General features: G+C 53.7%; 2 protein-coding genes across 3 annotated transcripts in view; both read left to right on the plus strand.

Annotated features, from left to right (window-relative positions):
• Positions 1-2,646, plus strand: SFTPC (surfactant protein C). The gene is made up of 6 exons (XM_030832650.3): positions 1-89; positions 812-964; positions 1,307-1,429; positions 1,658-1,768; positions 2,119-2,266; positions 2,454-2,646. The coding sequence occupies exons 1-5, from the start codon at positions 48-50 to the stop codon at positions 2,254-2,256; spliced, it is 567 nt and encodes a 188-aa protein (XP_030688510.1). The 5' UTR covers positions 1-47; the 3' UTR covers positions 2,257-2,266; positions 2,454-2,646.
• Positions 2,647-3,480: 834 nt separating this feature from the next.
• The window catches only part of BMP1 (bone morphogenetic protein 1), a 40,162-nt gene continuing 16,416 nt past the window's right edge, over positions 3,481-27,226 (plus strand). Inside the window, exons 1-9 of one of the 2 annotated variants that reach the window (XM_030832592.2) lie at positions 3,481-3,679; positions 10,747-10,860; positions 13,782-13,946; positions 14,136-14,253; positions 14,556-14,734; positions 15,480-15,585; positions 17,085-17,209; positions 17,717-17,832; positions 25,854-25,956. In XM_030832592.2, coding sequence (XP_030688452.1) covers positions 3,526-3,679; positions 10,747-10,860; positions 13,782-13,946; positions 14,136-14,253; positions 14,556-14,734; positions 15,480-15,585; positions 17,085-17,209; positions 17,717-17,832; positions 25,854-25,956 — 1,180 coding nt within the window. In that variant the 5' untranslated portion in view covers positions 3,481-3,525. The remainder of the gene's footprint in view (positions 3,680-10,746; positions 10,861-13,781; positions 13,947-14,135; positions 14,254-14,555; positions 14,735-15,479; positions 15,586-17,084; positions 17,210-17,716; positions 17,833-25,853; positions 25,957-27,226) is intronic. The other variant, XM_030832591.2, reaches the window with a different exon arrangement.

Here is a 27,226-nt window from a genome sequence, read left to right on the forward strand (position 1 = left end):
ACCCTAGTCACACTTGGAGATGAGGAGGGGAAGGTGTCTACTGCGAGATGGATGTGGGCAGCAAAGAGGTCCTGATGGAGAGCCCGCCGGTGAGTTTGATCGTGTATGTGCGCATGTATGCGGGAGTGTATCTGTGTGTAGTGGGCCCTACCTCCTCCAACCTCTGGGCCTGTTTCCTCATCCAGATTCATTCACTCAACTAACTTAGGACTGTGCTAAATCAAGGTAAGGACACCAAACACTAAGACAGAGACCCTTGGAGAGATAGACTCGTCAGCCACTAATTCCCATATGAGGGGCCGTGAGTCACCACAGGGGTCAGTGAAAAGGGCTGTAGAAAGCACTGGGTAAGGAGCTACTACTCGGGAGATCACAGGAAGCTTCGCAGAGAAAATAACATTTGAGCTGGCTCCAGAGGAACTAGTTGGAGCTCACCAGCTTGAGAAGAAGGAAGGCATTGCAGAAAGAAGGGATAGTATGCATAAAGGCATGGATGGGGGGCAGGGGCAGGACAGAGAGGGACTGGGCATGGTTGGGATGCCAGAGGTCTGGAGGAAACAGCAGGAGATGAGACTGGTGAAACAGTCTCTCTTGGGTGTCTCCAAGCCAGACCTCACTTCTAAGCATCTATGGGAATCCAGGCCCCCTCCTCCAGGAAGCCTTCACCGATCTCCTCAGCCCTTCTCTGCATGTCCATAGCATTGGTTGTTCAGCCTCGGGAGAGTGTGGGAAGGTGTCCTAGCTGTGCAGGGAGAAGAAAGGGCATCCTCATGACCTCACACCTGTCTCCCTCCCTGCCCCACCACGACAGGACTACTCAGCAGTCCCTGGGGACCGGTTCCGAATCCCCTGCTGTCTTGGGAAGATCAAACGCCTTCTCATCGTGGTCGTGGTCCTTGTTGTCGTGGTGATTGTTGGGGCCCTGCTCATGGCTCTTTACATGAGCCAGAAACATACTGAGATGGTAAGCAGGCCTGGGATGGGGTGGGCAGTGGGTACAGGGCAGGCCAGACAAAGGCCCTGAGATGGGGTGGGCAGATAGCAAATTGCCCAAGGGGAAAGAGGGGAGGAGGCAAGTGGCACCTCAGGGAAGGACAGCGGTGGGAACAGGGTGGCAAACCTGGCCTGGGCTTTTTCACCAGGCCCCTGCCCCACGGTGGGATGACCTGTTCCCTCCAGCACCTGGTTCCACTTGGCCTCTCTGAGCTCCCAGGGAAGAAAAAATTGCATTTGAGTAAAGGGGACTGAGGGTGGGCATGATGAGTGGGGAAAGAGGAATGCCAGGCAGCACTATGCCCTCCCCTAGGTCCTAGAGATGAGCATCGCGGGGCCGGAAGCCCAGCAACGCCTGGCCCTGAGTGAGCGTGTGGGAACCACTGCCACCTTCTCCGTTGGCTCCACTGGCATCGCGGTGTATGACTACCAGAGGGTGGGTGTGCCTGGACCTCTTGACCCTAGGGCTACACTGTGCTAGACCTATGCAGCTGTGGACTCGTACATGTCCACCTCCCCCCACCCCCCCAGCACTTTTGCCTGAGCCCTAGATTCCAGTATGACTCCCTCCCGTCCCCAACCTAGAGGGAGATGGCCAAGGACCAGAGTTAGGAGTGAGCTAGGCAGTGCCTTCCCGAACCAACTCTGGGGTTCCTGTGCCCAGCTCCTGATTGCCTACAAGCCAGCCCCGGGAACCTGCTGCTACGTCATGAAGATGGCTCCGCAGAGCATCCCAAGTCTTGAGGCTCTCACTAGAAAATTCCAGAACTTCCAGGTGGGTGTGTGGGTAAGAAAGAGTGGGCTGTCTCCCTCCCAGAGCTGCTATGAGGAGCATTGAAGATGATGGTTCTTTGTCACCTGTAAAGCGCTGCTCATCGTGGACTGCCAGGTGAATGCCCTCCTGGGATTCCCCTGCACCAAACCTTTCCTACCCACTTACCATCCCCACCCCACAGCCAAGCTGCTGGCCTCAGCTGAGCCCACACACCCCCTGGGGGCTTCTGACTCCAGCACAGCCCCTTCTTTACTCAGAGAGATTGCCTGACACACCTGAGGTCCCACAATAAGGGCCGCAGGTGAGACAGAAACTCAGTTCCCAGCCTCCAAATCAGGTGCTCTTTCCAGGCCGAGCCCTCAGTACCTACCTCTAAGCTGGGCCAGGAGGAGGGCCGTGACGCCAGCTTGGCATCCTCTGGGGACCTGGCCTTCCTGGGCAGCACCATGAGCACCCTGTGTGGCGAGGTGCCCCTCTACTACATCTAGGACCCATCAGGTGAGCAGGTGTGACCTCCAGGGCACTGGAGCAACAGTGGCCCAGGATGGTCATGTCAGCTGACCAGGCACTGGGGGAACCACGGAGGCGGGGTCACCTACAGAGCTCAGGGGAGGGAAGGTTCACAGACACCACCACCCCACGTGCCTCTCCCTCACGTAATAAACAGTGTTCCTTTGCTTCGCAGGGCCTCAGCAAGGGACAGCAAAGCTCCAGGAGCAAAGGGTCTTGTGCAGACCGGCAGGAAGCCGCTCCTGCCAGTACCACTGGGACTGGTCCTGGAGAAATGGGAGCTGTGGGGAGAGGTGAGCAGAGAAGAAGCAGCTCCCAGGACCCAAGGGGGTTCCTACACCAAAGAATAAAGCAGCCTGATTGAAAAACGAAGGGTGTACCTCGTCTATCCTCTCACATGCCTCAGTCCCGCGCTTGGTGGGGGCCAGCCAGGGGAAGGCTAGGGCCTTGGGCACGCCAAGCGGGCTTTCCCATTCTCCCCCGGTCCCAGGGTGATGAGGCGAGGGGACTGGGGAGCAATCCGCGGGCTTCAGGCGCCCTCCAGTGGCGTCTCCCGAGGGAGGGAGCGAGACGGAGACGGCGAGAGACAGGACAGAACTAGAGGCACAGGGACCGAGATGGGAGAGCGCGAGGGTCCGAGAAAGGCAGAGTGCGAGAGCCGCAGGCGGGGAAACACGGCCCAAAATCGGGGGACGGAGCGAGGCGGAGGCGGCACGATTGACCCGACGGCGTGTTCCGCGGCCCGGGACGGGCGCCGGGCCGAACACCCCGGGGCCCGGCGCCCGGAGCCCCCTCCCCGGCCCCGCCGCCCCGCTCCCCGCGCCTCCCGAGCCCCCTCCCGGCCGGCCGGCTCTATACCCTCCCCGCCTCCGGCTGGCGCACGTCCCGGCCCGGCCGAGCACGGTCCCGGCCCCGAGGGGGGCCGAGCTCCAGGCGAAAACCCGCCCTCCAGCGAGCTCATTTCCCTAAAGAGGGGGAGAGGGAGGGAGGGAGAGAAGGAAAGAGACGGAAAGAAGGGAAGGGAGAGCGGAGAAGCCGGGCCGGAGAGGGGGCGGGAGACAGGAAGGAGGGAGGGCGAGGAGAGGGAAGGGGAAGAGGTAGGGAGAGCGCGGGGGGAGAGCGGGCGGCCGGGAGCGCCCTCCCCTCGCCGCCAGTCCTCCGCTTCCCCTCTCGTCCGCTCCCGCGTCCGGGCGCGACCCGCCGCCGCCGCCGCCGCCACCGCGTCCGCCGCCGCCGCGCCCGCCAGCATGCCCGGCGTGGCCCGCCCGCCGCTGCCGCTGCTGCTCTGGCTGCTCTTGCTCGCGCGCCCGGGCCGGCAGCTCGACTTGGCCGACTACACCTATGACCTGGGGGAGGAGGACGACGCGGAGCCCCTCAACTACAAAGACCCCTGCAAGGCGGGTAGGCGCCCCCCACCCCACCGGCCGATCCCGGGGCGCCCGGGTCGGGCGCGGGCGGGCCGGGGCTGGGAGGGAGGCGCGGGCTGCTGAGGGTTCGGGGTTGGGGGAGGACAGTCCAGTGTGGGAAGCCGGGAGCTGCCTGGTTGGCAATGCAGTGGGGAACAAAAGAAAGAGGGAGAGAGGGAGGGGGAAGTTTGGGGGACTTTTAGGGACTGAAGTTTTGCTGCTGTTGGTGGGAGCTGCCGTGGCTGTCTCTGGTCTCTCCCAGAGGATTCCTGCCTGGGTCCCAGGAGAAACCTGCTGCCAAGGAGGCTTTTCCTTCTACTGGAAACTTTTCCGGCCAAACTCCTCTGTGTGTGTGTGTGTGTGTGTGTGTGTGTGCACTTTTCCCTTCTCCCCCATCCCGGGCTCCAGCACACTGGTGTTTTCCAGCCTGTCTGTCTAGGCTGCCCGGGGGCTGCACGTCTGTCCCGCTGGGTTCAGGGAGGCCTGTATCTCCAAGGAGCAGGTCTCCTGAGGCCCCCACCCAGCAAGTGGAAGAAGAAAGTTTTTCAACGGATCCTCTGAGATCATGCCCACTGGGAATCCCATGTTCCCCACCAGCGGCAGCAGGTTTCTGACCTCGGAGACAGCTGTCAAAGTTAGAAAAGCCAGCCCAGGACAGGAAGTTAACTTCTGCCCGTGTGCCAGAGGACCTACTAAGGCCAAGTGGGGTGGAAAGGGGAAAAACAGAGAACTCAGATACTGTATATCAGTCCTCTGTGTCCCACAGACACTGGAGGCTAATTAGTCCAGGTCAGGGCCCCGGAGTGTGTGTGTGTGTGTGTTCTTTGTCCATGAAGACCCCGTGTAACCCTTTCACTCCTGCTGGGCCCAGAGGGATTCCGCCTCCTCCCTGCCACACAGAGTGACCAGATGGTCATGCACTCCAGCCGTTTGCCTGATCGGATGACCCTGACAGGCTGCCTGGGACAAGAGAACACACAGGGTATAAGATATCAGAACCTTTCCTCGACTTCCTGCCTCTGACTTCAGACTGTCTCCACACAGCCAGAGCCAGGGCAGTGGCACAGTGCCTTGAGTTCTAGAAGTGCCTGTGTGGAGCATGAGGTGTTGGGGCGCAGGTTGCTCTGGTCGTGACCCGGGGGACCCTTCTTTGGGTGATGTATCAGAGCAAACTGCAGGAATAAGAGTCCTTCGAGTGCAAGGAGGAAAAGCCAGTCCCTCAGCCCTTCCTCCTCCACCCCTGCTGGGCTGTGAGCAAACCAGACATTAGCCTCCATCTTTCTCGCTGGGCTTGGGGTGGACATGAGGCTAAGTGGACAGAGCGTGGGCTTTGGAGGCAGGCAGACCTAGCTCTCAATCCTGGACACACAACTCATTAGCTGTAGTATCTTGGGAATGGTAATTATCATCTCTGAACTTTGCTTTCCTCACCTGTAAAATGGAACTGATAATACGATTCTCCGATTCCCCGTAGAGTTGGTGGTAAGGATTATATGTGAGAACATATATAAAATGCATATGAGAGCATAACACTCAGTAAGCACTAAATAAATGTTGGTGGCCTACCCCCTGTTTTCTGTGCCTCACGCTCTGACTTCATTTTTTTCTGAGGGAATAGGCTTGGTTTTCAGGAGAAGGGAGTGTCTCCCTAACCCCATCCTGGTGTCACTTATTCATTCAACTGGTCTACATTTACTAAATGCCTAAGAGGTGCCAGGCCCTGGCCTTGATGTTGTGGGAGATACAGAGAATTATAAGTCATGGCCCCCGCCCTCAAGGAGCTTACAGTCTAAAAGGAGCACAAGACACACGTGGACATAACCAACTGCGCAAACCAAGGAGGGAAAGCCCGAAAGGCTCAAGGAGCCTCTTTCCCCTCTGCAGCCCTGGTGGTGCCTCTTGCCCCTCTGCAGCCCTGGTGGTAGTGGTGGCAGAGAAACAGTGATCACAGCAAGCTGGGAAGTTTGGGGAGGTCTTTGTGGAGAAGGAGGGCTGGGCAAGGTCTTAAAGAATAGGTAGGAAGCCAATCTGATGTATTTCACTACCAGTTGGAAATTGGAGGGGTTTGAGCAGTGGGAGGCCGAGGGCTCTATCCCCAGTCTCAGATTTCATGGAAGGGTGGGGCTAGCTGAGCTGGAACTTCAAATGAGGACTCTGGAGAAAGTTCTCCAGCTCGTGGGGCTCGTGGGGAGCTGGGCCAGGCCTGGGGGTGGCCAGGAGGGCCTGACAAGGCCAAGATTCAGGGTCAGACCAGGCTTCCCTCCTGGGTGTGACTGGTGCAGCCCTGCCTCCCTCTGGCCTGACTCCTAAGACCCCACACCAACACCCTCAGGCCTCAGGTCCCCAGGCTCTTTCCTCTGTTTGTGTTAACCTCTCCTGCCTGCCTTCACCTCTTGCCCCCTCTGAGCCCTGCCCTCCAGATGCGGGAGGTGGCAGCGGCAGGCGTGTCTGGCTTTACTTCCTTTGGACGCACCTGGCTCTCCCTGCTCCCTCTACCCACTTGATGCTCTCCAGCTCTCTCCTCTTCCTCTCCTCCTCCTTGCACGTGGAGGACCAAGAATGAAAGCCCCATTGACTCCCTGGCTCACCTGTGATGTCTCAGGAGAGCGGGGCCTCTTCATCTGAGGTCACCTCTTGTTATTACCATCAGAGTGATGGTTTACTGTTGCAGTAAGGACAAAGTTAAGACCCTTGATACCCTGAAGAGGTGCCTGGATCTTCTGAACAAGACCAGAACAACGGGCAGGAAGCCAAGCTGGCCTGTGTGTGCTCAGAGCTGGTTCCACCAAGCCCTCTCTCTCTCTCCCAGGGGGATTGCGAGTCAGCCCTGATTTCTTGTACGTTGGGATGCGGAACCATCAGGGGAATCCTTCCCTAAGATTCCCAGTTCCATTTGGCTGCCCCAGATGACTCAGGACTCTGGGAGGGACCCTAGAGGCAGGAGTTGGGACACAGCTGCTCCCATCAGCAGAGAAGCCCACAGGGATTCTCCTGGGCCAGCGAGGACCTTACTGCAGCCTCACCTGGCAGCTCAGAGGTCTGCTTTGGGGAGGTGAGTTGGGCCAGTAGCTCACCAGCCTTTGTCAGCATCCTCATCCCAGGGGCTTTGTAGCCCAGGTTTGGACTTCAGGGGGCCTCAGAGGAGTAGGTTATCAGCTCCAGAGGTTGAGAAACAATTCCTTCTCTTGCCAGACCACATTCCCCCTCCAGACATGCTGAATGAGTCACCCACCCACCTATACCCCTGCTCCATGAGTCACCTTCTCTTTTAGGTGCCCCAAGGGAGGAGGAAAAGTCTTACAATCTCCCTGGGCTCCAGATGGAGGGGGACCGATGGGACTCCCCCAAAAGAAGGAACTCTCAATAATTCTAGTTTCTCCGGGGATTTGGGGAGAAGATATTGGGGGAGGGAAGGGAGTAGAACGTGTCACTCCTCAGGCCACTAAAGCTTACCCCCTAAGGATAGCTAGGGGAATCAGCTAATCTCTCTTTCTCTCCTCTCCCCTCTCCATTTCTAAAGGTGCCCCTCTCCTTCTGGGGGTGTAGCCTGTGAAATGGGGTATGCACGTGCAGTTCTTTGTGTGTTTGAAAACACTAGGGCTTGCACAGGGAAGTAGTCAAGAGTGTGTTTTTTGTACGTTTGTGGGTGTGCCCCTGCTTTATGGGCAAGTCTGTTCAACTGTGCCTGTTGGTACCCCTGAGTACATGTAAGTGCATGTGCAAATGTGCACCTGTGTGTAAATGTACACCTGTGATTAAGTACACGCAAACACTTGCAGGAGCTTAAGCATGGCCTCCCCCAGCAAGAAGCTTGCATCTGTGTAATGGGACATGCGTAGTATGCCTGGTACACATGGCTTTGGGGCTCCGTCACACCAGCCAGGCTCCTCTCCCTCCCCCTAAAAGGGGAGGAGACTGCAGTGAGGAGGCTGACCTGAAGGATGCGCTGCTTACTCTCTTCTTTCCTCTCCTGCTGGGGGGCGGGTGTGTGTGTGGGGGTGGGGTGGGGGGGGTGGGGGGACTGGCTATGGAGCAGCCATAAGTGCTCCTGGCTGGTTTACAGCTGGAAAACAAAACAAAAACTTTTGATCCTGTGTTGAAAACAACTACTATCCTGACCTTGACCCTGACCCAGGGCTTCCTTCCTGGTAAGGAGGGGCATCCTGGACTCTCCAGGATCCAGATTCCCTAGCTTCCCCGGAGGGCATCCCAAATGAAGAGGGCTTTCAGGCCCAGCTCCTGGCCATCAGGCTCTCCTGCCTACCCCCATCTCTCCCCTCCCCCTCAGTTCCCACGCATTCTTCAGTCATGACATTCCCACCACAGGGCACTGCTGACAGTGAGCTCCACGGCTAGGCTAGCCCAGAGCTTGGCCCACCTTCCGCTCACCCTGTCCTCCACACCGCCTTGGTCCCGCAGGCCAACACAGTTCTGTGGCCTCTGTACTTGGAATTTAAGGTTCTGCTTCTGAGCACCTGGGGGCTTCACTCAGCCAGGAGGCCAGTGTGGGTGAAAACTCTATGCCCTTGAAAGTAGAGCGATGAACTTGAGATTATAGGGCTACTATTGGGGCGGTATTAACAGTGGCCATTCTGTGGCTTCTTACTGTGCTCCAGGCTTCGTGCTAGATGCTTCCTTTCCATGCCTTATTTCGTGCAGTAATCCTGGGAGACAGATTCTTTTATTTGTTCCTTTTTTATATAGGAGAAAATTGAGGTTTAGAAGAGTTCGTATGACCTGTCAGTGAGAAGTAGTCAAGCTGGGACTCAAAGACAGGTCTGTCTGACTCCAAAGACCTTGCTGTTTGCAGCTATGTCTGAAGATGAGTGTAAATGTCCAGCCACGTGTGTACCTGGTGACGTCTGCGGGTGTGGCTGTGTGAGCCTGGCAGTACAGCGTCTGTGCAAAGGTGCAAAGTGAGCAGAGGCGTGAGGGCATTCACGTGGGACATGAATGCCCGTAGGAACACTGGCACGCAGGACCCGCCAGCACCTCCGTGGGGTGTACCTACCCTCCCATATCCTTGCTAAGGCCACCCTTGCACGTCAGCTGAGAAGCACCTTGTATTGCTATCCCATCAGTTGCTGAGCCCAGGCCGCCAAGGGTGATGTTTTCAATAAGAGAATCTTTCCCGTGTGGAGGAAGAACTTCTGGGCCACCTACCAGCTGGTGACCTTGGCCAAGTCATTTCCCCACTCACATCCAAGTGTTTTGATCTCTCAAGTCAGGGAGGTGGGCTCAAATCTAGCCACTGTCTTATCTCTCCAAGAGTTTGTAATGGGACACTCCTAGGCAAGTGTGTGGGTGGAGCTTGGCTCAATGGGCATGTCCCTGGTGGGCCAGGATTAATGAATTCATTAATACGAAAGCACTTTGTCAACTGGAAAGCACCACGTAAATTGCAACAGACATTTACATAAGGTGTCACTCTTGCTACTATTACTGGCTTAATGGGCTTGGAACTTGCAGTTGGGTTTGTGTGTGTTGGAGCTTCTGCGTGTGTGTTTTAGGACTGTCTGTGATGTGTGTATTTTCTGGTGGATGTGTGTGTCTGAGTGAGTATTTAGAATATGAGTTCTGCAAGATGATGAACTTGAGTGCAGTGAGCACTGGACCGGGAATCAGGAGGCGTGAGTTATAAATCCAGCCTTTGTAGTGACTAGCAACGTGGTCTCAGTTAAATCATTGCCCTTCTGGGCTTCAGTTTCCACATCTGTAAAATGGAAAGTTGGCCTAGATAACTGCTAAAGTCACTCCCGCATTCTGCCCATCCAGCTCCAGGTCACATCTCTAGAAGAGTGTGTGTCTGGGGCACGTGTTTGCAAGCCCAAAGCATATCGCCGTGATCCTTCACTTGAACGAACGTTATTGAGTGCCTCCCACCAGAAGGGGTGGTACGGGTGCTGCTTGTGCATGCAGGGTTGTCTCTGTGACTTTTATAGCATGGCTGTGGATGTCACCGTGTGTCTGGAGGAACACTGGCCCATGTGTCTGATTCTGTGTTGATGAGTAGGGGTGTGTGTGTGTGTGTGTGTGTGTGTGTGTGTGTGTCTGTCTGTCTGTCTGTCTGTCCACCCAATGGGACATCTGGGGAGGAGAAACCTGTGTGCAAGGCCTCAAGGTTAAAACAATTTGTGTAACGCTGCCCACCAGGCCTGTGTAGCTCTTGGGATGAGAAGCAGATGTCACTGTGGGTGGAGCTGGGGGGAGGCTGCTCTCTGCTCCACCTCCAGCCCAGCCTCTCACCTCCCCCACAGCAGCCCAGCATGAAGCTTGCATCTGAGCTCCTTCCAAAGCGCTCAGCTCCAGGGCCTCTGTTTCTCAAAACGCAGATAGACTGTTTAACCCATCCCTCTGGAAACCTCACCCCCCCAGCTCCAGAAATCAAAATGTCCCGTTAGCGGAGTTCTTTTCCCCCAGGCCTTTCTTCCTCCAGAGAGGGGACTCTGAGACTCAGAATATGAATCACTTGAGAACTATTAAACCTTTTCCTCCAAGCCCATCGGGTGTCCTGGCTCCCCTCAGTATAAGCTCCCCTCAGTGTAATTGAAATGGCATTTGTTAAGTGAATTCCAAACGCTCAGCACAAAGCTAAGGTTATGGGCCCCCGAAGTAGACACTCTGTCCTCTCATCCCCTTTTATTTTCTTGGTAGCACCCATCCCTTCCTGGAATTCTCGAGCTCCGTATTTGTTTACTTGTGTTTCTTTGAAGGTCAGTTTCCTGCGAGCAGGGACCTCTTCTGTCTTGCTAATCACTGGAGTAGCGCCGGCCCACAGTAGGTGCTTACTAAGCATTTGCTAAAGAATGATGGAATAAATGACACGACTGTGGCTTTCGGTAGCTAACAGTCTGGTGGGGGTGGGCATCCACTTTGCTGAGATTCCAACTGAAAAATGATCATGAGTCTCCCTAGAGATCCTCAAAGCCCCCATGTCCCTTCCCCTTCGTCAGAAGGCACTTGAGGATTACAGTTGCTGGGGCCAGGGGCTGTGCCCACAGGGCTGGGCTTTCAGTGCTGGGTAAGGGGGGACTGACTCGCCCCGGCCTCTTCTCTCTCCAGCTGCCTTCCTTGGGGACATCGCCCTTGATGAGGAGGACTTGAGGGCCTTCCAGGTGCAGCAGGCTGCGGATCTCAGACAGCGTGCCACCAGCAGGTCTTCCATCAAAGCTGCAGGTACACCCAGTACGGGCTGGCCCCTCTCTGTCCCAGAAATGGGTTCCAGAATTGGAAAAACAGGGAACCTCCTTGTTCCCAGCCAGGTCCTCCCAGGACAGAGGCCATGAGCTTCAACCCAGCATAAGGGCTTGTCTTCCCTTGGGATATCTTTATCCCTTCCCCAGAGCAGTGGCAAGTGTAGGCATACCCAGAAGCTAAGCACCCACATTGTTTTTATTTTTATTTAAGAATCTTTTTTTTTTTAATTAATTAATTAATTTATTTATTTTTGGCTGTGTTGGGTCTTCGTTTCTGTGCAAGAGCTTTCTCTAGTTGCGGCAAGCGGGGGCCACTCTTCATCGCAGTGCGCGGACCTCTCACTGTTGCAGCCTCTCTTGTTGCGGAGCACAGGCTCCAGACACGCAGGCTCAGTAGTTGTGGCTCACGGACCTAGTTGCTCCGCGGCTTGTGGGATCTTCCCAGACCAGGACTCGAACCCGTGTCCCCTGCATTGGCAGGCAGATTCTCAACCACTGCGCCACCAGGGAAGCCCCCACCCACCTTGTTTTTTGCTTACAGTTTACAAAGTACTTTCAAAAGCATTGTCTAACTTGACTGTCCCCAATCACCTTCACAGGTAGGTCAGGACAACTCCCACTTTACAGACACAGATCTTCCTCAACTTGTGATGGTGTCACATCCTGATAAAACCATCATAAGCTGAAAATGTCTTAAGTCAAAAATACATTTAATACACCTAATCTACTGAACATCATAGCTCAGCCCAGGGTATCTTAAAGGTGCTCAGAACACTTAACACTAGCCTACTGTTGGGCAAAATCTTCTGACACAAAGCCCATTTTATAATAAAATGATGAATCCCTCACGTAATTATTGAATACTGTCCCGAAAGCGAAGAACGGAATGGTGGTCTGGGCACAGAATGGTTGTGAGCGTATGGGCTGTTTCCCGTCGTGATGGTGTGGCTGGCAGGGAGCTGCGGCTCACTGCCACTGCCCAGCATCTCAAGAGAGGATCACGCTGCCTATCACTAACCCAGGAAATTCAAAATTCGAAGTACGGTTTCTACTGAGTGTGTTATCACTTCCGTACTATCAAAACGTTGTAAGTAGAACCATCCGAAGTCAGAGACCATCTGTACGGAAACTAAGAGTCACAGAGGTAATGTGACATGCTTAAGGTCCCAAAGCTAGTCAGTGGGAAAACTGGGACAGGAGCCCAAGCCTTCTCACTCCAAATCCCAGGCTCTTCGCTGCACATCACAGTCCCTCCTGGCTTCCTCTCCTGCTCCCGCTTTGCAAAACTCTATGCATCCTTTAAAGCCCATCTCAAGAGCTTCTCTTGTGAAATCTTCCCTGATCTCATCCCCAAGTCCTGACCATGCCACCATTCGCTGTGCTCTTTCCTCTGGGCTTACACTGTTAGCATCTCACAAGTCGCACCACACTGCAATGATTTGTTTATATGTCTGTCTCCCCAGCTGGACTCAAAGCTCTTCAAGGTCAAGGGTGGGTCCAAGTACACCCCCCCCCGCCCCCCCCGCAGCGAGCCTGGCACTTGTGCATGTGTGAGGGAATGGGAGGGTTGAGGGCCTGGGCTGTCTTGGTTCTGTTCAGCCTTCTCACCGCTCTGGAATGTGGTCCTGCTCACAGGTAACCCTCCCATTGCCCAAGTGGGGGATTCTCACCTGGCCCCTGTTCTGGGCACACTCTGGTGGTGCCAGGCAGTTGTCCTGTCTGGCAGGAGGGAGGATCCTGGCATGGGCAGGCCATGGAGTAAAGGTCAAACTACCCCAGAGAGCAGCTGGCATTGGAGGGTGATCTGGTAGCCTGGTAACTAGCAAGGCTTACTTGACCTTAGTGGGGACGAGTAGACATGGGACAAGAGGAAAGTAGAATGGAGATTTGGATAACGTGGACTTGCCACTAACCCACCATCTGACTTTGCGCAAATCTTGGGCTTTAGTTTCCTCATCTGTCAAATGTAGATAGCGACACTTGCCCAGTCCATCCAGAGAGCAACTGTGTCAAATGAGGACGTGTACTTGGGAATACTTAAAGAGGACATCAAGTTCTGTATGCTCCATAAATATGAAGGTTTATTGGCTGAGACGGGACTGTTTCCTAGTCTCAGGTCCCCTGCAGGTCTGGGGAAACGAGTACACCGCTGTTCTCTTTTTCACTGACAGTCAGTTCTCTCTGTTCATGGTGGTTATGAATAGAGTTATAGAATAACCTTACAGTCATTCCATAAAGTCACTGCGAACACTGAACTAGCAAATTCTGAGCCGTTACTCCTAGGAGAAATACAGGGTTAGGTTCCTGCAAGCCTCTGGTCACATTTTCATCAACTCATTAATACGTAACCCAGTCTTATGTGTGTTTCTATTTAAAGACACCTTAATTAATATAGCATTGATTCACTAACGTTGAACTCATGGCCAACAGCACTGTAACTCATGCCTGAACAAAGCTTCTCTAACCCAGGTATTTTCTCCATAAGGTACATCCCAGCCCTCTTGCACTTGGGAACACTAGACAGCCCTTCAGCACCACAGGGGGGCAAGGGGAGGCTCATTTTAAACAGCAAACTCACCGAGAAAAAGCACAAAATGCAAAAAATGTTGCACTAAATAGATTGTGAGAAAGATATTTACAGTATAAGCTGCAACAAGAAGGCAGCCTGTCGCCTTGTTCAGGCTCAGCTGGGATCATGCCTGTGGGTGACTGAAATTCTTCACTGCTCTGTGCATGACAGCAAGTGACCGTGAAAGAGCTGAGGATATTGCTTTGGGGGTTACAAAGAAATTTTACTGAGTGGGCAAATACGGAATCCCTAGATAATGAGGGTCGGTTGTAATTTGCTTTCTCTTGCTCTTCATTCCCTTGCTACCAAATGCCTTCTTCTTTCAATTTCAGGAAACTCTTCCACCCTCAACTGTCAGAGCACTAGTGGGCAGCCGCAGAGGAAAAGTCACGGGAGATGGAGAAGCAGGTCCCGGAGCCGGAGGGCAGCAACGTCTAGACCAGAGCGCGTGTGGCCCGATGGGGTCATCCCCTTTGTCATTGGAGGAAACTTCACTGGTGAGCATGATGTCGGGCGTGTGGGGAACAGTCTGCACCGTGACCTGGCCTCAGGACAGCCCTGTCGTGCATGATGGTGTGAGTGGTACCTTCTGCCTGTCTGTCCAATGAATGGCTGACTCTTTAGCAATGGGTGGAAGTGGGCCCACCTGGACAACTGTGACAGCCTGGCCTCCCTTGTCCTGGCAGGCAGCCAGAGGGCAGTCTTCCGGCAGGCCATGAGGCACTGGGAGAAGCACACCTGTGTCACCTTCCTGGAGCGCACAGACGAGGACAGCTATATCGTGTTCACCTATCGACCCTGCGGGTGAGCAGGGGCCCCTGGGCACTGTACCCTCAGCCATCGCCCCAACCCATGTTCTGTCCTGAGCACTGCAGCTGTCCCATCTGGGCACGGCCCTGCGTCATCTGTCCCCTCCCGCCATGGGGCATCTCCCCAGGAGCTGCCCCGGATGTGGCTCAGACCCCAGCACACAGTCCGGGCATCCCGCACTCGGGTCCCTCCCCAACCCCTCCGCTCCCTGGCCCCCCTGGCAGCCACACCCGACCCCTGAGTGGATGCACTCCCCCAGCTCGGGACCGCCCCCCTGAGCTGGCCCCGCCCTCCAGGTGCTGCTCCTACGTGGGCCGCCGTGGTGGGGGCCCCCAGGCCATCTCCATCGGCAAGAACTGTGACAAGTTCGGCATCGTGGTCCATGAACTGGGTCATGTCATCGGCTTCTGGCACGAACACACGCGGCCTGACCGAGACCGCCACGTCTCCATCGTGCGCGAGAACATCCAGCCAGGTACGCTCCTCTACCTGCCCCTCCAGGGCTCCTGGTCAGGGTGGGAGCTGCTCCCTCAAGCCATCGCCTTTGGTCAACTCAGCATTGTAGTCCCAGCCAGCTGGGTAGTCACAGCCCTGCCTGGGGTCCAGACCCTTCCCCTGCAGCATCTCCTCCGGGTCAGTAGCAGCTCAGGGACTGCAAATCAGTTGTCAGATGGGGAGCCAGGAGAGGTCCAGGTCCTGCACAAAGGGGCTGTCTGGAGCAGCCAGAACCCCCCTGGCCTTTAGGGGTGCAGGTGGGAAGGGGTCGGCCCATCTCCCATGCTGCCTCAGCCTTTCTCTTCCCTTTTACCCAGTCTCCTGCTCTTGGCCTATGCTGTCCTCCAAGGGTTTTTTCCTCTCTCCTTTCTCCCCACCGTGCTCTCTCTTCCCTCCCTTCCTGCTTCCTCCCTTTCTCCCCAGGCCTCCTCCACTCTTCACTGCTCTCATCTCCCTGTGGTTCTAGAAATGGGCACCTCCTTCCCATCTTCCCTTGAGCCTTCCCTCCAGCAAGTCCTCAACGCCCCCCCACCCCCCTGCTGGACAGACTCTTCTAGAGACCCGCCCCTCCCCCAGGCTTCCCCTGGCAGCTGCCTAGACCCTCAGGTAGGGGGGCACCTCTCAAGTGCAGGGAGGACCCGTTTCCCCACCTGAAAAGGTAGCACTGCATCCCTCACAGACCCGCCCGCTCCCACCTCCCCACACCCTTTTCCTGGTCTTCGCAGGGCAGGAGTATAACTTCCTGAAGATGGAGGTCCAGGAGGTGGAATCCCTGGGGGAGACCTATGATTTTGACAGTATCATGCACTATGCCCGGAACACATTCTCCAGGTGAGAGATGGGGCCCAGCCTCTTCTGGGGCAGCCCAGCCCTGCCCTCCGTAGGCCTCCCGCTTTGCACTAGCCTGCCCTGCTGGGGTCGTTGGCGAGGACAAGGGTGGGCCTCTGGGTGGCTGCGGCCCCCGAGCAGAGGACCCGTGGGTGCTGCCTGCCCTGCTGTCCTCTTCCACGGTGGGTGCATGGCAGGGCCGGGACTCACAGAGCCTGGGTTCTTCACCTAGTACTGGGCACACCTGGCCCGGGAGGCTGAAACCCAGCTGCCGTGCAGCCGCGTGGTGTGCTGTGGCCCCGGAACCGTATCCGCCCGAAGGAGCTGAGCTTTTCCCTCAACCCTCAGCCAAAGGGGGCGTGTCTCTCTGATGGGTCTACCTTTGCGTAATTGGCTGACTGGCACAAAGTCTGGCTTCTGTCCTGGACCAGCCCCGCTCCCCAGCTCACCAGCACGTATACACCTACTCTTTATCCTGGGCCTAGGTTCCCAGAAATCACAGCCAGAGCCCCCAGAGGTAGTGGCCCAGCCTCCCCGTCCCAGCTTCTCCTTAGCAGAGTGTGGGAAACAGCCCCTCCTCCTCCTCTGCCTCCCCCCAGCACCCTAACTCGCACCCCCTCCTGGCCTTTCCCCTGCCTGGCTCTGTCCTCATCCTCTGTCTCTGCTCTCCCAGACCCTGGCCCTCCCCCTCTCCTCAGATGCTCCTTCTAGACCCACTCTTCCTGCCTCCAGACCTGAGGGAACAGAGACCAAGGAAGGGTGGTGAGGTCATCCCACCCACCACACCCACAGACCACCCCCTGTACATTTCCCACCACATCCCACCCCGCCTCCTGCTGAGTTCTACCCAGCTGGGTGTGAGTCAGGGGCCCTGGGGAGGTGGAGGGATGCCTGCTGCCCCTTCCTTCTGCTCCTCCCAGATGGAAACATCCAGGACCTAGCAGGCAGGAACTGAGGGGACAGGGGACACTGATGGATCAGGAGCTAGCGGGGCTGTCCCTGGGGTCTGGTCTGGCCACGGTGGAGCCTGCCCTTTGGCCTTGTCCCAGGTCCCATCAGGAGTAGCCCGTGCCAGCAGGACGAAGTGTTGGCCCTGGGTAGTCCTGGGAGAGGTGTAGTCAGGGCTGAATCAGCACAGGGGGCCTCAGAAGCAGGGCCGGGCAGGGCTGAGACATGACTGACGAGGGGTCTGGAGCTCTCCCGGGGCTGGGAGTTGGGCCAGACTGAGCCGGAGCACCGGTGTGTCCCCAGGGCCTCCTAGGTCCATGTCCCCGACCTCCCAAAGTGTTCCTGGGCTCCCCCAGGCCCTGTGGTATGGCTGCCATGGAGCAGGGTGGCTGGTGGTCAGAGGGCAGTGTAATGACAGGGTGAGATGTCTCCACCCATCCCTGACCCTGCTGAGGAATGTCTGGGCTCTTGCGGGGTCGTGACCTTCGGTGCGCGCATGCCAGCCACCCTCCTTCCCGTCAGACTCTCACCCAGGCTGGTCTTCTCCTCCTCAGGGGCATCTTCCTGGACACCATCGTTCCCAAGTACGAGGTGAATGGGGTGAAGCCTCCCATCGGCCAGAGGACCCGGCTCAGCAAGGGGGACATTGCCCAGGCCCGCAAGCTCTACAAGTGCCCAGGTCGGGGCAGGGGTGGGGACAGGCCAGGGTGGGGTGGAGGGCAGGCCCTGGGGCCAAGAAGGTTGAGGCTGTGAGACTTAGAAAAGGCTGAGGCTGTCTGGCGTCGGGGGAGGGGGCACCCAGGGAGGGGGAGTGTTCAAGTTACAGACCCAAACTGGGGCTTGGATCAGGTGGGGAGATGCTGAGCCACCCATCTTCTGAGGGTGAGAGTGAGGGACAGTGGGAGCAGAAAATGGGGGGCGCAGAGCGATTCTCAGTGAGTGAGAGGGAGTGAGGCCCTCCGAAGGAGCTTGACCTTAACTCTGGAACCCATGTTGCCTTGACAGCAGGGCATCCTGCAGCACTAGGTAGAACGGAAAGGAGAAGGGATGGATCTTAAGGGGACGGGGCCATCCCAGACTCTCTCCTCTCCCCCAAAGGATGCCAGGGCTCAGGGCAGGGAAGCCAGAAAGTTGGGGGGATTGGGCACCTGCAGCCAGCAACCCAATCATTTCCTTTCCTCGACAGCTTGCGGAGAGACCCTACAAGATAGCACGGGCAACTTCTCCTCCCCCGAGTACCCCAACGGCTACTCCGCCCACATGCACTGCGTATGGCGCATCTCAGTCACACCTGGGGAGAAGGTAACTGAGCATCCTCTCCTCTGCCAGGACCCCTGAGTAGGAGAGCTTAGTCCATGTGGCTGTGAGTGACCTACCTGGGGAAGGTAAACTCATTCACCCTGCAGGATGAGGAGAGGCTTCTAGTAGTTGTATATAAATGCTAACTTGTGAATAGCATTTACTACGCGCCAGACATTTTTCTAAGTGCTTCTCAGATCCATTCGCAGGCTTTTCATGTGGAGTCTGGACCTCTCACCCACCCCTGGACCTTCCATGTCCTTCATATTTTTATTGCTCCCAAGAGTCAGCTTTAAGGCTTTATTTCCCTTGATTGGAACTGGGTTCTTAATGTCCTAGTGCAACCTTGAGCTGGGTTAGATTTTATTACCGGTTGCATTGCTCATTCCAACAGCTCTCAAGATCATTTTGAATCAGAATTCCACCATCCGGCAGGTAGCCGTCCTCACTCTGCCATGAGCTCATTTGATAAGCATGTCTTCTGGGTGTTCCGAACCTGGCCTTCGATCAAAATCTTGAACAGGACATGAATTAAAGCAGATCTAAGATCTCCCTCTGAATTGACATCGACCCAGTAATCTGCAGGCTTTGGGCAAAGCTATGCCACTGGCTATGACTATGCTAAATGTCATTACCAGCCAGCCACCGGTCACCACCTTATTGACCAACCACCATATGAGCTGCTTCTGAGACCAGACCTTTGTCGTCTTTATGTCTCTGGCACAGGAAGTGATTAATAAATGCCGAATACATGGATGAATTGCCTTACCAAAACAAATCCACTGTTTTACCAGTTGGTAAATCCCCTTTTAAAAAAGAAGTGAGATTTGTCTGATGTACCTTGTTTCAAGTGAACCCAAAAGTAGTCAAGTGTTTCTTTTCTAAATGGTCATAGACCATCTGTTTAGTTGGGGATCACCACTGAACTCAGTGGTTTGCAATTCCCAGAATTCACTCTACACCCCCTTCCCAACACACGCATGTGCATGCACACATGCATACAAACCCCTTTTGAAAACTGGGAAAGATTTTGTTCTGAGTTCTCAAGATTACAGACACTGCTCACATCTGCAAGTTATTTGAATGTCCTCTGATGTCATTTTTGAGTCTAGAGGCAAAAGCCAATTTAAAGAGGCGCTCGCTGACTCTCCTTCTGTATTATTGAGCTTCTGTTTCCTTTCCAAACGATGCTGCTTTTATTTTTTATAATTTGAAGATCATCCTCCCTTACGACAGACTTTTATTGAGAGCTGAGTAATTCCCTATCTCCCTTGGTTAACTTTCTAGCAGCTTCCCTCAAAAGTGAACCCACCCCTTCCTTGTTCTTGTTCTGAATCTAAGTTAAAAGTTGCATCCTTTTCACTGTCTTGTAGTGACCTTGCCCTGGTTTCCTCCATTCCTCTGCTGAGGGTTTCCAGCCTTTGGAAATCTCACCGCAGATAACAATAATAATAATAACAACTAATGATCATTGAGCATATGATTGGCCAGGCATGTGTTAAATCTCTGTGTCATGTCTTTTAGCACAACGTTATAGGCTGGGTGCTAATGTTAGCCTCATTTTGTATATGAGAAAACAAACTTGGAAAAAGTAACTTGCCCAAGATCTCATAGATCCTGGATTATGGCATAAAAGTCTGTGATTGAAATACCGTGTGAATTCCAAAGCCTTGTCCCATTCCAACAACTAAGTGCCCTTTGGCAACTTGTGTGGCCACTAGGTGCCCAGTGCTGGGCCCAGCCCTGGGGATGGACAGGTGCACGAGACAGTTCGCGGCCCCACGGAGCACAGAGGAGGGTAGAGCATCACTCTCTTTCCCGTTCAGGAGGTTTGCTCAGTTGGCAGGCATATGGCAACTTGGTCAGGACCCTCTTCTTTCCTTGCTTTGCGGGCTGGCATGGGCTGGCCCTAGTCTCTAGAGAGCACACGGCCTTGCCTTAGGAGCCTCTCTGTGCCTGGGACCTGCTCCCTTCATAGCTCCCACAAGACTCCCCATCCTTTTTCAGAGACCTGCCCGGAGCTCCAGGGAGAGAAGTGGGCTACGGATAAAAATTCCAGATTAACCAATGCATGATTGTAGAAATGCAAAAAGTAAAACCCACCCATGGTCCTGGTTGAAATTGTAGAGTTGTAACTGAACCAAAGATGGAACCCTGGGGGACAGAAACATTTAAAGGCTGGGGAGGCAGAAGAGGATGGTACCATCAAGTTGGCATGGCCACTTTTTGTCACTTACCAATTATGTGCCAAAGTATTGGCATCTTACGTGCATGATCTCATTATTCCTCACAACCGTTTCATGACGTAGGTACTGTCATCCCTACTGGAGAGTGGAGGGAATTGAGGCTTAAAGTGCAGGAGTAGGTCTGGCCAGGTTTGCTCAGGTAACGATGGTGGAACCAGCATTCAGTTCTAGGACTATCTGACTCCAAAGTCTACTCTTTCAACAGTAAACCTTAAATAAATCCACGTGTGTTAGCGGATGGACTTTGACATCTGTTTGGCTCCTGAGAGGTTGTTTTTCACTTGCCTCCCAGTTCTCAGCTTATTGCCAGACATGCAAGTGATATGTAAAACTTATCTCGTACAATGTGCGATGTGCGAGTCGTAGGGATGTCAAACGAGAAAGAGCCACTTTGGAGGACTTCTTGGAGGATCCTCAAGTCTTTACACTGCACGTAATTAGCAACTGCCCTGAAGGGGATTTACAGTGTTTCCCAAGCAACGAAGGGAACTCCTTTATGAGCAGGAAAGCGGTTTCAGAAGGAGACCATAGTCAAATGTTGCAGAGGAGCCAGGAAGATAAGAACTTAAAATGCTTTTGGATTTGGCCGTATCCACCCTCATTCCCATCAAGGTCCAACCCAAATTCTGCCTCCTCCCATCCCCCAGCTGGGCAGAGACGACCCCTCCCATCCCTCCTCTGCAAGGCCTGGGCTGGGTCCTCCCTTAAGTCCCTCTTCTCAGGCACCGAAGGGCGTAGAGCTCTGAGCATGGAGGGAAAGTTGATGCTCATTCTTTGCACAGCCGTTGGGCAAAATTGATCGGTAGGCCTGGGGAGGCCACACGGAATGGAGGTTAAGGGTATAAGTTTAAGATCCAGAGTGCCTGGGTTTGACTCCCAGCTGTGCTCTTTACTGGATGTATGATCTTGGGGAAGTTGCTTACCCTCTCTGTGCCTTTGTTTCCCCATTTGTAAAATGAGCCTGGTGATAGTACCTCCCTCATGGGGTTGATACGAGGATTAAGCAAGTTCATGTACATTAAGTGCTTAGGGCACTGCCTGGAACATAGCGGGAATTCAATCAATGTTAGCTGCTAGTATCATTCTCCGGTCCTGATCTGTGAAATGAGTGAGCCCTGGTCAACTTCCCCGGGTACCTCATTTGCCTCCCTCTATTTCCTGCATTCTGATCCGGACCGTCCTGTGAACCCAATATCAAACTATCTAAGCAAATTCAACTCCAGGAGTGAAATTAGTGTTTATCAAGTGGCATACACTGTCGTATGGATGTGTGACACGTATGTATTGGTACCCGTGTCAGACAAGGTCGTAAATTTTACATGTATTAATTTAATTCCCCTAAGTCCTATGAGGCTGGTACTATTACCGTTACCATCTTACAGATAAGGAAACAGAGGCCCAGAGGAGTTAAATGAGGCCTAAGATGTGACTGTAAGCCAGACAACAGGTCCCCCAGGGTTGGCGTGTTCTCCCAACTCCTCCCTGAGAGCACCCAAGAAGCATGAGGAATACTTCCCACACGCAGGGTGCACCTGGGGACTCTGTACCTGTATCTCATTTACCCCCGACTCCCCAGCGGAGTCGTTATGGTCACCTCCATTTTTCGGACAGAGACAGCGAGGCACAAAGTCACCAGCCAGGAAGTGGCAGAGCTGGCCCAGTTTTTCTTGGCAAAGGGCAGTGCCCCTGCCACCAGCGCACAGCTGTTTCCACACGACAGAAGTTGTTACAACTCTTAATTAGACACCTCCGGTCTCAGTATAGCCGTGGCTGCGCCTCCCTGTAGGATGCCCCTGACTGCTCGCCCAGGTCTGTTCCTTCCACGTGAGGTGGCCTCTGCTTCCTCCTGCCTGTGGCAGGTCTTGGGTGAGCCCCGTGGGGCTCTGCCGGCTGGGCACGGTTTCTTCTTCAGAGGCCTGAATCCATCCCCCCTGGACAGAGTCACAGTTGTTTCCGGGGAGGGAGGGAAAGTGGCTGCCGTTCTCAGGGCTGCTTGCTGAGTGAAATGGATTGGCAGGCCCAAGGAGGCCACGTGGAGTAGGGGTTAAGGGTGTAAGTTTAGGAGTCAGGGAGCCCTCACTTGGCCCTCTGCATTCCTTCTTCCGCCCAGCAGCTCTTCGAAAGATATTTTTGTTGTTTGCTAGATATAAAGATAACAGATGCATGTTGTAAACATTTTGAGCAATATAGGAATGCGTACGGTAAAAAGTGAATTTTCTCCCCTTGATCGTCCTCCAGATCCCACTCCACAGAGACAACTAAGCATTGGTAACACTTGGGATGTCCTTCCAGACCCTTCTAGTGTGGGGGTGTGGGGGTGGGGTGGCCTTCTGTAACTTGCCTTTCACTCAACAATAAATCACAGTCATCGTTCCACGTCAGCACATATAGACCTACCTCAGTCACTTTCGTGGTTGCTTGGCATCCCGTCATCTTGACTGCCCTTAATTTAATTATTTAATCATCCCCTCAGGTCTCCTGATGGATGCCGATTTAAGTTTTGCCAAGCTTTCATTACTACCAAAATAAATACCTTGAAACTTAAATCTTTATACACTTGGGCAAGTATATTAGAATAGATTCCAAAAAGCAAAATTCTATTCAAGAAATATTTATTAAACAACTATTATGTGCCATGCACCGAGGATTCCATAGTGAATTAAACTTCCTCTGTGGTCATATGTGGTCTTTTCTAAAAAGGTAAAATATTGGGTCATAAGACACTGGCTCTATAGCAAGAGTTAGAACCGATTTTCAACTTCAGTTTTTCAAAATGCCAGGACTTGTATTTTTATAATAATAATAATAATACTCCCAATGATGATTAATCATCGAGAGTAATATAGTGCAGTTTTCGGGGGCTCCCTGGCAGCCTAGTGGTTAGGATTCCGGGCTTTCAGTGCCGAGGCCCAGGTTCAGTCCCTGGTTGGGGAACTGAGATCCTGTAAGCCATGCGGCGTGGCCAAAAAACAAAAAAGAAGTAATATAGTGTACTTTTCGTGTTTTTTTAATTTTTATTTATTTTTTGGCTGTGTTGGGTCTCTGGTGCTGCACGTGGGCTTTTGCTAGTTGCGACGAGCGGGGGCTACTCTTCCTTGCGGTGTGCGGGTTTCTCATTACGGTGGCTTCCCTTGTTGCAGAGCATAGGTGCTAGGCGCACAGGCTTCAGTAGTTGCAGCACTCAGGCTCAGTAGTTGTGGTACGTGGGCTTAGTTGCTCCACAGCATGTGGGATCTTCCCAGACCAGGGATCGAACCTGTGTCCCCTGCATTGGCAGGCGGATTCTTAACCACTGCGCCACCAGGGAAGTCCCCTGTAGTGCACTTTTCAAAACGTGATCTCACTCGATTACATCTCAGAGTAACAAAATTAATGAAAGCTCCCCCAAACACAAACATATTTAAACTCATGTGTGAATCAAAAGAAAATATGAAAGATTGGACCATGGGTTCCAAGCTAGGTCAGAAGAAATGTAAGTACACGGGGGTGAAAGGCAGTGAAAGTACAACAGGCTCAGTAGATTGAAGGTTGCAGTGAACTGGAAGGATCGTTGAGCTCTGTGTACAGAGGGAGTGAGCAAGGAAAGATTGGGGCACATGGATGTAGAGTGGGGTCCTTGGATTTGACATTATGGATGATAACAAGGTCCAGGGCATGATGTGCTGGCTGAGAAGGGGCAGAGAGAGGGTGAGAGAGGAGGTTAGGGAATGCGAAGGTCAGGAAATGGCAAGGATAGTGCAGGTGGATATTGAAAACACCAAGAAGGAACTTCCCTGGTGGCGCAGTGGTTAAGAATCCACCTGCCAATGCAGGGGACATGGGTTTGAGCCCTGCTCCAGGAAGATCCCACATGCCGCAGAGCAACTAAGCCCGTGTGCCACAACTACTGAGCTGTGCTCTAGAGCCCACGAGCCACAACTACTGAGCCCATGTGCCACAGCTACTGAAGCCTGCACGCCTAGAGCCCGTGCTCCGCAACAAGAGAAGCCACCGCAACGAGAAGCCCAAGCACCACAAAAAAGAGTAGGCCCCGCTCGCCGCAACTAGAGAAAGCCCGCGCGCAGCAACAAAGACCCAATGCAACCAAAAATAAATAAATAAAATAAAATAAAAAAGTAAAATTAAAAAAAAAAGAAAACACCAAGAATTCTGACGGGGTCGGTGCTAAAGTGACCATGAGCCGGGAGCTCTTCCTTGACCAGTGGTTTTCATTCTGGCCTCTACTCTGTCTGCCTCTAACACTGCAGTGAGCCACAGGGGAGATGGACACCCTTGTCCCCTTCTCCAGCGGGGAACCCAGCTAGCACCTAACAGGTGGGCCCCTTGGGCCTTCTCATGCCCACTGCACACTCCTCGCAGATGGGGGTGCCATTCTCTGGAGTCCCTGCTTGTTGGACTCTGAACATACAGCAGGCTTCAGGGCTCACTCCGGAAACTACTAAGGAAGCAGTTTCCCTCCTAGTAAGGGTGCTTCTCTACCTGTTCATATGCCCCCCTGCTGGGGAGACTTGGTACTTACCGAGGTATCAAACGTTCCTCCAGTATTAGGTGAACGTTTGACGAGTTCAAGGGCTGAAATAAGTTTATGTGAAGGAGGTCCTTAGGGCAGTATCTGTACCTATGTATTGCTGTGTTAGGGTGAGATGCTCTTTCCTCATTTTATGCACCATTTTATGCAGAGGCAAGATTCAAACCCAGGCTCGTATGACTGGAATCTGAGTTTTTCACTAGGTGGTCTTTTCATGCATATGTCTTATTCTTCTAAGTCCTAAGCTCCTTGACAGGGACGTATCTTTTTTTCTTTTTCTTTTATTATTTATTTATTTTTGGCTGCGTCAGGTCTTTGTTGCTGCGTGCAGGCTTTCTCTAGTTGCGGCGAGCGGGGGCGCCTCTTTGTTGAGGTGTGCAGGCTTCTTGTTGCGGTGGCTTCTCTTGTTGTGGAACACGGGCTCTAGGCGCGTGGGTTTCAGTAGTTGCGGCACACAGGTTCAGTAGTTGTGGCTCGTGGGCTGTAGAGCTCAGGCTGAGTAGTTGTGGCGCACGGGCTTAGTTGCTCTGCGGCATGTGGGATCTTCCCGGATGAGGGCTCGAACCCGTGTCCCCTGCATTGGCAGGCAGATTCTTAACCACTGCGCCACCAGGGAAGCCCTTTGTTTTTTTTTAACTGAAGTATAGTTGAGTGTCTTAAACCCATTCTTGGGAGGCATGCAGACCTGATACTCCCTTCAGCGGTTAGCACGAGCCCTGCCTAGAACCAGCACTCAGTAAATGCGCGATGATGGGTAACTCAGGCCTTCTTCCCTCTGCTCGTCCTCTCTGGACCCTTCATTCCCGTTCAGACCGCCCCCTGCCCCCAGTCCCACATGCCTCCCTGGGCCCTTCCTCTCACCAAGGAGACCTCTTCCCTCTAAAGATGCTGTAATTTATATCATTAAAGTTGACCATGAAGAGAGCTGGGTTTGTTTAACCCTAAGCAACGGCTCCTTGCTAAGGAGATCAGTAACATGAGACCCCAGGTCTCAGACATACTTGCAACGAGGCTGTGCATTTTCAGCGAGGCCTGGCTTGGGGTATCTGGGAAGAATGCTGACTAGAACTGGCAGATGGCTGTGGACGAGGGACACTTCTGTGCCAGGAGCTCCTTTCTGGAACACTTAACTATTTATAACCCATGGCAAACAGCCTCACGAGGCAGGCAGCGGTCATGGGGCTGGTGGGCGAGACCGGCGGGCGATGTGTGGGCAGCGGTGTCACCTTCTTCCTCCCCCATTTCCCCAGATCATCCTGAACTTCACGTCCATGGACCTGTACCGCAGCCGCCTGTGCTGGTACGACTACGTGGAGGTCCGAGACGGCTTCTGGAGGAAGGCGCCCCTCCGAGGTACCGGCACAGCCCCGCCTTACCTCCTCCACAGCTGCGTCCTTCTTAGAACTACTCACATGACACGCTGTGCATCCTCCCCCCAACACTAGCACTTGGCTACGGGCAGCACCCTAGCATGGGAACCAGGGGTCCTGGTATAGTCAGTGCTGCAGCTTCATCACTAAATGTGTGACTTTGGGCAAGTCTCTTCCCCAGTCTGGACCTCAAGGTCCTCAGTATGGGCTTCCAGGCCTCCCTCAGAGGGTGGCTGTCGGTGTATAGGTGTGGGCAATCACACAGGGTGACAGAGGGAGATGGACAGGCCTGTCCTCTCAGCTCCAGGCTCTCTTCCTCATCTGGGCAATTTCAGAGGCTCTGTTTTCTGTCTGCGAGATGTGGCCTGAGGGTGCCCACAGTGCAGCCTGGTGCACCACAGAGACCTACATTCCTGGCACGGTCGCCCAAACCTGTTTGCACAGGGTGCCTTGTCTCGGGGGTAGGGGAGTGGGTAAGTGGGGGATGGATGGGTCAGAACCACAGGAGAGAAGATGCTGTAATGGACACAGAGTTAGAGCCTGAGGAGCTACATGAATTCTTCTTCGATCTGGATGTGAGCCTAAGTAGCTCAGGACCGCTCATTGGCGTTAGAACTTTGTCTCACAGCCCAGCCTCTGCCTGAAGCAGGCTGACGAATCCTCGCTCACCATCTCTTTTTTCCCCCAGTTTCTGATGTTCGAATATTTCTTATTAGTCACCCAAAGCAGCTGTCATTACGACACTTCTTGCTACAGAAGAGTTAGCATTTCCAAGATTGCTGTTTCTTTCTCTCTTTTTTTGCAGTTTCTTTTTCATAACTTACATTCCTAGGCCAGCAGCCTCTGTCCATTGCTGTAAGTTGGGAAACACCCATATTATTACGAACACACACATCAGCCCTAGTCAATTCTTGACTACAAAGAATTCCACAGATGGCCAGCCTCGTCCACTTATGTGGATTCTTGTCAGGTTTTATTTCAAAGAGGACATTTTCTCACCCAGTCCCCGGATTCTGGGATTTATTTGGGGTCCCATGGCATCCCCTGCATTTGAGCAAAAGAAAACTGTTGCTTGTTTTTGGTTATTACTTGTTTGCATGGAGAGCAAATAAGAAAGGATAAGTAGTGATGATAATGCTCTTTTTAAAAAGTAAATAAAACACAGATACTGTTGGCTAAGGTGAGGAGTCACCGTTCCTCCCAGAAACAGACTCCTATCCTTTCCCTCAAGGGCAGGAAATCTTCTAGAGTGA

Source organism: Globicephala melas, chromosome 6 (genome assembly GCF_963455315.2).
Source record: "Globicephala melas chromosome 6, mGloMel1.2, whole genome shotgun sequence".
Lineage (NCBI taxonomy): Eukaryota > Metazoa > Chordata > Mammalia > Artiodactyla > Delphinidae > Globicephala > Globicephala melas.

Excerpts from the sequence above, each read along its gene's own strand:
- SFTPC (XM_030832650.3), top strand. The coding sequence starts at position 48 with ATGGATGTGGGCAGCAAAGAGGTCCTGATGGAGAGCCCGCCG. Across the intron at positions 90-811 it reads TCCTGATGGAGAGCCCGCCG|GACTACTCAGCAGTCCCTGG; the intron begins GTGAGTTTGATC and ends CCACCACGACAG. Across the intron at positions 965-1,306 it reads GCCAGAAACATACTGAGATG|GTCCTAGAGATGAGCATCGC; the intron begins GTAAGCAGGCCT and ends GCCCTCCCCTAG.